Below are 11,161 nucleotides of genomic sequence, written 5' to 3'. Positions count from 1 at the left end.
GTATTTATAGGTAGGCTAAGCTTGAGTTAAAAAAAACTATATGTCACCTATAGTAAAGCTTTGTAATCAGCAAACGGTTGGCCTCGGACGACCCTGGTACCATATACCAGGTATCCCGAAGTGTGGCGTGTCACACTTCATGTAGCTAGGGGTGTACTTGGGGCTACGTACCCCGTTACATCGCTGGTCTATCCGTAGTGAATTTGCTGTCCAATCCAAAATGACTGGCTCGTAAGGAATAGCTGTTTGCCCAGTCCAAAAGATCGCTCGATTCGGAAATTGCCATGGAGGCATGGCAAAACTGCGGGTGTTGCAGAGTGATGGACACATAACATAGAAGGAAGTGCAGCAACTTTTGACGAGTATGTTGACTACGGCGAAAACAGGTGCGGGAGACCCAGTCACCCGTAACGGACTCTTTTGTCCTTCAAGGTGACAACCGGGTACTTAAAACGCTAACAAACTTTACTTAAGCTGAATTTGGCGTCTTGTGATCACGGCAAGGTGTGTGGAGTATGGGACGAGGTCTGAGAAGTCAGACCAGCGCGAAGGATGCAATGTTCATGATTTTATTTACCCTAAAACACTATGACACGTGGGACAAGCACGCGGTTTGACTTCGACCTAAAGCCTAACACGCGGACGTATAAGCTCTTGGAGGAAATTGAGCCTATTCTGTTCGCAAAGTTTGCGAAGCCGATGACCATGACTCAAGAATGTGAAAGCAACAAGACCTTTCTCGATTACCCCCTATGGCCTCTACGTTACCGACGTCAGATTTCAACCTGTTTATTACCCAAGTGTTCATTTCACTGAGAAGAAAACCTACATCAGTGGCAAGCACAAGCTGTACGGACAAAAGCTTTAGTGCTCATTCGCAAACCCTAGTGTAGTCGTTGACGTCTAGTCCCATGAGCCCGGCTCATAATTTAATTTAACGATGATGATCGATCGTTAACCCGTACACGTGGCGCGCTTGCAGAAGACACCTCCAGAATTGGGACAGGACGATCACGGGGAAGGAGCAGCGCAACACCCTCTCGCATGGGGGTGTCGCGAGCTATGTGAAAATTATTATGGGAGTGTATGCATGTTGTGGAAGGTTATGTACGCTACGTACAAGTGAAAAGAAGTGAGTTCTGATATGATTGCGAGAGCATGTTTCGTACTAACCAACTTTCACATTAGACGAGGACAGCTAGCTACATCACTCCGTGCTTTCACGATATCAATCAATGGCCGGAGAGACCAGGGAAAGACGCAAACGAAGCCAAAATCGTACAGAATGCGGCGCGATGGATACCAGCACGTCACCGAACGGCGCCGCCACGTCCCACACCCTACCAGCAATATGTAGTGCACGAACCCGACAAAACGCAGATGTCACTAGAGATTTAACTTCGTGAAAGATTTCCGAACCTTCTCACAGATATCTAGGCAACTAAAGCACTTTTTCGTTTTTAATATAGGCTCCCCGAACAAAAGTAGTATTTTTGACTGTGGAAACTATATATATTACCATATACATTTGTAATCCATAGACCCGTGTTGTCACATGAAGTTGCCTTTAACTTGACCCCCTTTAGGCATCTTCAACAACCTCTTTAAATTAATAATATAGTATATATTTCGTGTTTATAATAAAATAGAATTACCGTGCCAAAAAATCCATTAGTTACGGAGTCAATTATATATTTTTTTAGTTTTGAAATTTTTAAGGAGAGTGAGTACTGCGCCCAACTGGGTTTGGGTTATACCGGATCAAATTTTTCGACTGGCTCTCGCGATATCCGTCCGGAGGTGTAGTGTATACTGTACTGTATACCCCTCAAACACCACTCATTTCGAGCAGAGCGTAAAAATGCCCCGCGACCTGCGCGTCAAGGCGCTAGTGAGAACGCCCCTCCGGCAGCACAGCAGCAGTATGGGGAGTAGTGTCTCGGAGTACAGTGCATCGGCCGTCTCCAGTGATGAGGAATGGGTGGATTCTTCTGAAGAGGTATCGAGCACCACAAGCAGCGGGACGTCGAAGTCCAAGCAGGGGCGGTCAGAGCAATTGGATCGTCCCAGGAGCGTTCAGGACGCCGAACATGATGACATGCAGCTCGAAGTGGTAGCCCCGCGCCTGGAGCGTTTTGAATTCGAATCGTGGGACGATTTGGACGCGTATTTGGTCGAATACATGAAGGCAACGTACCAGGTATGATAACGATGAAGATGGAATCGACTGTGCTCGTATACTGACTTCAGAACTCACACTATTATCTGTACAGAACTTTCGCGTCCGAACGAACAACACGGTTGCTTCCAGAAACAACAAGATCCGCTCGTCGGGCTCCAAGCAACCCTTGTTGCCGGTCGAGTGGGAGAACTACGGCAAAACGTTTATCTGCACGCATCTGGGGGTATACAAGCCGCGAGGGAAAGGGAAAAGGAAGAGGCTGCAATCCAGAGCAATGGAGTGTGGTGCTCAGGTACGATATCTGGGCCGAGTTGGGCGTTATGGATTTGAGTTGGGCACGCATCTCGCCAGTTGGGTATAATATGTGCCAGTATGTTCAGTTTTGGCTTACAAGATATTTAATTGTATTCATTTCTATTACAGATCAACGCGTGCGTCCAAGTAAAGGATGAATCCGTTCCTTCCTTTGTTTTGAGAATTACTACTGCTCGCTTGATCCACAACCATCACATCAGCAAGCACACGTTCAACCAGTATCCACACAATAGAACTGCGCTGGAACCGGAAGTTATCAGCACCGTGAATGAGCTACGAAAAGCTGGTGCCAAAAAGAAGCGAATACTCAAGTATATTCATGATAACTCCGCATGTAACCCCTCCAATCAAGATGTGCACAATCTAGTGCGAAGGTTAAAGAAGCAAGGGAGCACTGCCACCACCAGCACGAAACGGCTGAAGAAGTGGATGATGGAATTCTCGGAGGAGCCTGGAGACGTTGGTCGCATATTTGTGGACTCAGTGAATGATAAGGTATGAAAAGGTGTTGCTGTTTATACATCTGATAACTTTAACTGTGTTTCATATTTTAGAGGATCGCCACGTGTATCACATTGCAGACCAAACATATGCGTGAGTTGTTTGACCGGTTTCCTGAGGTGCTAATGATTGATGCAACGCATGGCACGAATGTCTCCAAATACAAGGTGTTTTCGATTATGGCCCAAGATGTTTTCGGAAAGGGGCAGTTTGTACAGCATGCAGTCGTCCAGAATGAGCGTCGTCCTACACCCTTGACTGCGTTGGATGAGTTCAAGAAGAACAACCCAGCCTAGTCACGGACTAAGTGCATTTTGATTGACAAAGATTTTACTGAGATGTCCGTCCTCAACGTCGTGTTTCCGGATGTCGTGGTGCTTCTGTGCCAGTTTCATGTACTCAAATATTTGCGTGAGGAGATATCGAGCGCAGAGTATGGTTTTACTTCGTGGCAAAAACAACAGCTGCATGGAATCATGAGCTTGTTGGTGTACGCGAGGACAGAGCACGAGTTCACGAAGTATCGAAACTATATGCGGCACGTTATGAGCATTGGACGTGGTGGTGTGTCTCGTTCTTCTGGAGCTGGCCCCAATTGGGGTCATTTGGTCACTGAGAGCAGCGAGTTGGTTACTGAGAGCAGCGAGTTGGGCACTGAGATTAGCGAGTTGGGCACAGCTGGGAACAGTTTGGGTGTTCGTACTGGGTTGGGCATGGATAGTGAATTGCGCGGAGTGGAATGTGGAGACAGAGATGACGACTTGTCCAAACACCCATTTGAAATTTACTTCGCCAAGAATTGGGACACTTGCAGGTCAATGTGGTGTTTTTTTGAACGCCAAAATGCGGTCACAATGGGGAACAACACGAACAATAGACTGGAGGCTTCGTGGAAGCAATTAAAAGACCTCGTGGACTCGTTTATGGGTGTAGATGAGTGCATCGCTTCCATTATGTGCTACCAGTCTCAACAGGAAAAGAAATTCGTTGACGACGTGTACAAGTTGAGTGTGGTGCATAACATCAAGTATGACGCTGAAATGCAGTTCGTTTCGAATTTAGTGAGCGAGCATGCGTGCGAGCTTATTTATGAGCAGTACATATATGCAACTACGAAGGGCAAGTACAAGTACTATGAGCCAGTCCCTGACGTGTACTTGCTGCAGCATGACTGTGACGACGAAGACGCTCTGGATGAACCCAACAGTGAATACTCCATCACGAAGCGCGACTGGTCATGTTCGTGCCTTTTCATGTGCTCTCGGCTCTTGCCGTGCCGGCATATATTTTTTCTTCGCAAAGTACTCGGGTGCGAAAATATTATTCCCACTCAACAGCTGAACCCTAGATGGCTGCTGGCATCGCTACGGATGACCACCGATTTTCCCGAGTTTTGTGGCGAATCTTTTGCCGTGTTTCGGGTCATGCAAGAGCCCAATACTGTCTGGGATTCAAATCGCAAATTTCGTGAAGCAAACTCTGTTGCATCGACAATCACTGAGCATCTGAGTGGTCTGGGGATGAGAGAGTACCAGACAGCAATGAAAGTTCTTCGCGAGGTCGCGACCCTTTTCAAACATGGTGAGTACAATGCAATTGCTTCGCACCAGTCAGTTCCTAGTGGTACGGCCTGTACAGACAGCGAAGCTATTCACGAATCTCCAGACGGTGGCTTAATAACGAGTCTAACGGCAGACGATTCTCGATCGAATTCGTGTATTGATGCTGGTCCTTTGAGATTTCTCCGGCAAATGCTACTGTTGATTCAACTGGTGACGAAGTGGACACGACACAGGTTGGTATCCAATTGGCAACAAATTTGGGCTCTGGAACGCCCCAGTTGGGCTCTGGAACGCCCCAGTTGGGCTCTGGAACGGATCAGTTGGGCTCTGGAGCGCCCCAGTTGGGCTCTGGAACGGATCAGTTGGGTGCTGGAACAGACCGGATCGGAATGAGTTGCGATCGGTTGACAACTCAAACCGACCAGGTTCAAGAGTCCACCCAGGTTGGTACGCCTTTTGAGGCCAACACAGCTCAAGGACGATCTGTCAATCTAGAAGATTCTAACGATTCCTTTGAGATCCAAAGTCCACCTAAACCAAGATGGTGGCCGAAACAAAAGCCCAAAGCTGTCAAGGCTAAACGAAACCTGGCAATCACGATGGTCCAAGAAGATTTGGATATGCACGAGAACAAACTCCATCTCCTAGCGCTGTATGAAATTCTCGATGGAGCTCCAACCTACAATTCTTCGCATAAAAAGTTGACCCAATTCAGCCTCTTCAAATTCCTAACAAAGCCCAAACCACCCATCGCTTACGAAATTGCAAAGTTGCCTGCAAGCAAACCGCTGATGAGACCTGAGGACATAAGCAGAGTGTTCTCAATGGATTTGATTAAGAAGTGTATGGCCAAGGTGAGTGCCTACCAGAAGAAACACGCTGGAGTACGAGAACTCGATATTCCGCTTGAGATTGTTGGGCTAGGTGTCTTTGCAAACTCGACAATCGCCCTCATGAAAAAATGGCACCGTGCCCACGAAACGTTGAAGAAGATCGACAGCACGATGAATTGGTTGAAGCAGCTAGACTTCTCGCGTTTAAACGCTTCAACATATTCGATAGAAGATGATCCTGAACTACCGGAAAAACGCAAGGCTATTCCTCTCTTTTCAGCGCAGGTACGTATCAATCGTCTTACTATATTTTTGAAAATGAATAATACTAATGCTTGTTATTTTGGCTTAATAGGCACAAGTGCTGGACCTTACTGCGAAAGAGTGTTTATCCTACGAAATAATGCACTTGGTGTTTTCCAAGAGGTTCGGCCTCAATCGCAACGTGACTATATTCGACTCGGAAACCCTGGGGGTCGTAGTGGACGGAAAAATCTTGGCGGACCACGAAACTATACGCAGAAATCTGGCAGGCGTTTCGAAGGAGGTTATTTTGTTCCCTGTGAATTCCAACGGGAACCATTGGTGCTCTGTGATGATGAACCTCGAGAAAGGGAGTGTAGCTATCTACGACTCTAGTTCATCTTCCTATTTGATTAGTGTTCGTGCCGTGGCCCAGACACTGATCATGCTATTACCACAGTTAGCAAGACCGCGGCCACGAGTACACACGTACGAGTCCGGACTTGGCGTTCAAGTGGACAGCTACAACTGCGGTGTTTACGTCCTACTGGCGTTTGAAGTGTTCTGTGGAGGACTTGGTCACCTAGACAAAAAATCTTTACAGTGTTTGAGATACAGATACTTGCACATGTGCATGCAAGCTTGAGCAAGGAAAATAGACTTAGTTTAAGCGTAATACATTTTGTTCTGGTCGTTATGATAATTGTGGTGTTAAATTAAGAAAACAGTGAAGGACACATCCGGCGACAATTAAATCTCGACAAGTGATCCTTGCGACTCTAGTACATGTATGGGCGAGCTCTGTGTCTCCCAACGCTAAGTCTCACCACAGACCCGTCTAAGTACGGCACCGCTCTATCCGGGTATACGATGAGGGTGTATAGCGTCCTAACTGGCTTTAATGATCTGGGGAGCTGTTTGTGTTCCTGATGGGCACGCTTGGGCTTCTGGTGGGCGTGATTGGGCGCAGGAGTCTCGTCTCAGGATTCTCATCTGGGCGCAGGAACACGTGCCATTTTTAAGTTACTCCACAGATTTATGTCGCTCACTGATAATAGTGTTTTGGTGAAAAGCTAATGTAAAAAATGATGCTCGTTTTTCATTTTGATGTCCGGCACAAGCGGCTCCGTTTGATTATACTCTGGTACATTGTCAAAAACGATGACAATGTACTTGTCCACGTACTCATTCTTGTACCTGTCCAAATATTTGATAGTCTCGTACAGCGCTTACGAAGTCTTTGTTAGTTTGCATCTTTATGCTACCGCAGTGAATGCGGTACGCAGCCACACCATACGAGGACGAGACCGCGTATTATATCTGAAGGTTCGCCCCCTTCGATGGCGGTAGCTACTCGATGGCGCGTTTCCCTTTTTCATTCTGCCACGTGTACGCTTGGTGTACAGGTTAAAGTTGGTTTCGCCGAAGTACACGATGAGATCATCTTTGTTGAGGCTAGAGGTACACTGCCGGCGCGGGCGATATTCTCGACCGTCTGCCTGTGAATCGTGGACGTAATCGGGACTGGGCGACCAAAGCCCCGTAGCTGGGTATTTAAAAGCTGTTATAGTATCACCAACGAAGTATTATAACATAATTGTTATATTTTATTCGCGAGCGCTTAGTATCTGGTTGATATTATGAATGTGATCAATGAGCTGCACCAAGACGTTGTTGGCCCGAAGGCGAATGTTGTCTGCTCACCGCAATACCGATGCTTTCGTGGTTATGAACGATACTAACAAAATCAACAAGTTATGTTTGTGGCAATGCTTGTTACTGGAAGGTAATTCGGAATTATACAGATACATGTACCTATTTGGGAAAGTCTGTACCAGCCCCGCGCCTTCCTCGCGGACCACACACTGATATGGCTTCTCTCATTCATGTCCATTATCATGTTTTGCGTAACCAGTAGATTATCAAAACTCTTTAACAAAAACCAGGTGCAGGGCGTCTTCAAGTGACGCGGCAATGTGTCCATCCTCTCTTGGATATTGTGCTCCTCGTTCGGGCCTAGTTTCTTGCGAATGGCTTGATCCGTTCATAAGTGCCTAACATCTACAGTTTCCTGCCAAACAGAGATTTTTGTTGTTGCAGTGAAAGCTATAGCGCACCTCCTTTCTTTAGCAAGTTCTCTCCACTGAATCGTAGTTACTTCAAGTATTACGCAAGGTTTATCATACAGTCTTCATCTTTCTGCCTTGCAGTGTGAAGGCTGCTTCTTTGGGTGAGTGAGGAAATAGAAACTTTAGCACGTTGACACTGAGGATTAATTCCTGAATCGTCGGGAAGGTCACGCCGTTGTTGGCAGCACCAGAATTATCATCTTCAAGTGCAACAAACCACCCGCCACGTTCTGGCAGCCACGTTATCGGCACAAACTGCACGTACTGGTCGTCGCGTACGTACGCAATCACAAGACAGCGTACACGAGTCTCGCTGAAGCGCAACAGAAAAGTGCCCGGTGGTGCACGCTCCAGCATACTAACACACGCGCCTTTGGACAGAAATCCATGAAGCAGACGTGGCTCCGTATGCGGCCACAGAGTGGAGTACAAGATACAGTCGACAAGCGGTCGAAACCACGCCCAGAAGGCCGAAAACATACGAAGACTCACCGCTCCACCGCGTTGAGCCGGGGCAGCGCAGTCACGACCCCAGACAAGTGAACTTTTGCTAAGAAAATCGATACTGCGCGAGGATAATGGTCGCTTGGCCGCATCTGCTTTGAGCTTGGTGGCGAAGAAACAGCTCACTTGCGGTGCGATCCAGTCCATCGGAGCTTCCTTCAGTTCCTGTAATTGACGTACCGCCGCAGCCGAATAGCCGTCTTTCAAGCCGCCTCCAGGGTTTCGACAATCAGGAAGAGAAGCGTTGAGAACCACAGCTCGTGCCCATACTAAACTGCCTCCTTCACTCTGAATAATCGGCCTCACGTGGTCTGCCACCTTGAGGAGACAGAGTTGTTGAAGCGACGTTGTTGGCGATGCAATGGACCCAGTTAAGCTCGGCTCGCTTCTGGTCGAGACCAGTGGGTGCGTTTCCAATGGCGGAGAGTCTGTCCCTTGTCCATCACTGCTTCCACTGGATAATAGAGAGGATTTGGCTGTGAAGACATCAGACCGAGAAGCCACGGGCTTCATCCGACGTATTTGTGTCTCCTGGGCCCTCGGTCGATGTTGGTATTCCACCTCCTCTAGAATACACGGAGCATGACTATGTTTGTAATATTTATGAGGATTTGAGGAGCATCCATCCATCGACGTCGCCTTCACTAGACGCAGCGTTTCCTGCTCATTTCGTTGATGTGATTCCAGTCCACAATCCGGACGTGTGGCGTCGATTTTGCCCATACAAAGTCCAGTGTTCACGGACGGGATGATGTAGCTTAGAAACTCTCGTTGGTCCAGCTCCATATCTTTCTTCTCCAGGAACTGTGAGACCGCACAGATCGTCCGTGGATGCCCTCGTAGGCTCTTGATGATTGGGTGTTCGCCAAACGCCTCCAAGTCGGCACTTCCGCCCATTTCATGCGCCTTAATCTTCCGAGGCGCACGAAAAGTGAACAGCAGCGCCGCGTCAGCAGCAGGAAGCGGACCCACAGAGATTATCTTCTCTCCGACGCCGTCCAAGGCACCGAATTTGCCATCACCCGTCAACAGCAAGGCCAGGGAATTCACACGCCGCAATAGCATCGCGACGATCGTATAAAATCTGGGAGTCTGTCGTTGCGCGCGATTGCAGCCGTCCAAAATCAGTAGAAAACTGTTGCCATCTCCCTGACTTTCTACTTCACAGCGTTGGCGTGCTTGTTCCGCCAGTTCATCGAGTGTTGTTGCTTGAAGACCCAAACACTTGGCAAACCTAATTATTAATTCTGACGGCTCCAGCTCAGACATGTCATCTTCCCTTTCATTGCCCGCACTCAAGCGTAAGTAAAATATGTGACGAAAGATTCGACGTTCCGTGGCATACTGCGCACATTGCAGGGCCACTTCAGTCTTGCCGATGCCTCGTTCCCCCGTAATACTCACCAGTCTGGCGCCTTCCACGAGGGATTTATACACTTGATGCACCTCCAGCGACCGCCCGACGAACACCTCGGCCACAGTATCACACTCGTTTACAGTACCGCTTCCTCTTCTTCCGCCCATTTCAGTTTCAACACAATCCCCCACCGCTACATCTCGAAACAGGGCGTCGTTATGGTCGCCATCTCCTAATAATATAAACTCTGACGGTCTCCCTGTACTTGCGTTACTGGCGACGGCAATATCCGCTTGCACACGTCCAATCTGGAAGCTTTTTGCCACTGAATGGCCTACAAATAGCGCCGTATAAAAGGCTTTGGCGAACTCCATGGCTTTACGGTCCAACACTTTTTCCTCCTTGGAAACCACAACGACGTGGGGAACTCCGGCGCTTACGAAGGCCTGAGCTACACTCTCGGAGTGACATGCACTCACGAACACTAATTGTAACGGAGTTTTAGGTTTTGCATGCACTGGAGGAGGCGATAGGGCCACCCAGCCTCTCTCCACCCTGTGACTTCGGATTGCAAGCCCCGACGTGGCGTCGTCACTGCTGCTGTATGAGCTGGAGTTCTCACTGCTGCTGTCGCTGGATTCTGAGCTCTTCTGGCGTCGGTTTTGACGATTACGGATCTTTTTGTCGCGCTTGTGTCTTGGCCGGCGGCTCTCGGCGCCTCCAGCTAGAAGCAGGTCCTGTAGTTCTTGTTGGGAGACGAACTGCGCTTCACCCTTGCGCGTCTCGAAGATCACTTGACCAGGGACGCCATGCCCCGAGAAGTGCAGTGCACGACAGCCGAACGACAAAACTTTGCGGAAAGCGTGAAGGTCGGCGACTTCCGAGTGCCACGCCAGCTTTCGGCCAGATTCTCGGAGAGTCTCGAGCAGCAGACGGCGTTCTGCCTTCACGTCGATGAGCTCTACGGCCTCGAGGCCGCTGGATGAGCCGTTGATGTCTGCATGTGGGCTTAAGCTGCGCCAATTGGCCCCTGAGCGGCGCCGTACGACCAGGGGCGATGCGCGAAGATTGGCAGCGGCATTTTCCTTTAGTGTAAGGTCTGTATGTTTTAATTTTCGGATCTCATAGTTAATAATTTCAGATTCGAGCGTCGAGATTCAAAAATTTACTGCATTTCAGTACATCTTCACGAGCAGTGCTCTAGAGCATATTTTGCTATGAAAGCTTCTTGGTATCGCTTCGCAATAGGGGATTGCCCACTCCTTGTTCAACACTATTAAAAGCTAAAAGCTAAATCGATATGTGGTGCAAAATGCATTGCTAAAAAAATACCATCTAAAATTTGGACTACTACATGTAGCATAATACCAGCTGAATCCAAGTAAATATTTAGATTTTTTTAGGGCTAATAGGGGTAGGGCAAATTAAAATGAATTTTAAAAGCTGCAAAAAATGATTTTTTGCTCCATCTCATTCAATATGAAACGAAAAATTACGCTAACACGAAAATAATTAGTGCTTCTAATACTTGGCCA

General features: G+C 48.1%; 1 protein-coding gene across 1 annotated transcript; it reads right to left on the bottom strand.

Annotated features, from left to right (window-relative positions):
* Nucleotides 1–7,816: 7,816 nt before the first annotated feature.
* On the bottom strand, nucleotides 7,817–10,707 carry PITG_12358 (uncharacterized protein; the record flags this gene model as incomplete). The annotated part of the gene is made up of 2 exons (XM_002900239.1): nucleotides 7,817–10,634; nucleotides 10,676–10,707. 2 exons carry the CDS (start codon nucleotides 10,705–10,707, stop codon nucleotides 7,817–7,819), a joined length of 2,850 nt encoding a protein of 949 aa, XP_002900285.1.
* Between the last annotated feature and the right edge of the window lie 454 nt (nucleotides 10,708–11,161).

Source organism: Phytophthora infestans, genomic scaffold, assembly GCF_000142945.1.
Source record: "Phytophthora infestans T30-4 supercont1.26 genomic scaffold, whole genome shotgun sequence".
NCBI classification, from domain to species: Eukaryota; Oomycota; class Peronosporomycetes; order Peronosporales; family Peronosporaceae; genus Phytophthora; species Phytophthora infestans.
This window is presented reverse-complemented; position numbering and strand designations above follow the sequence as displayed.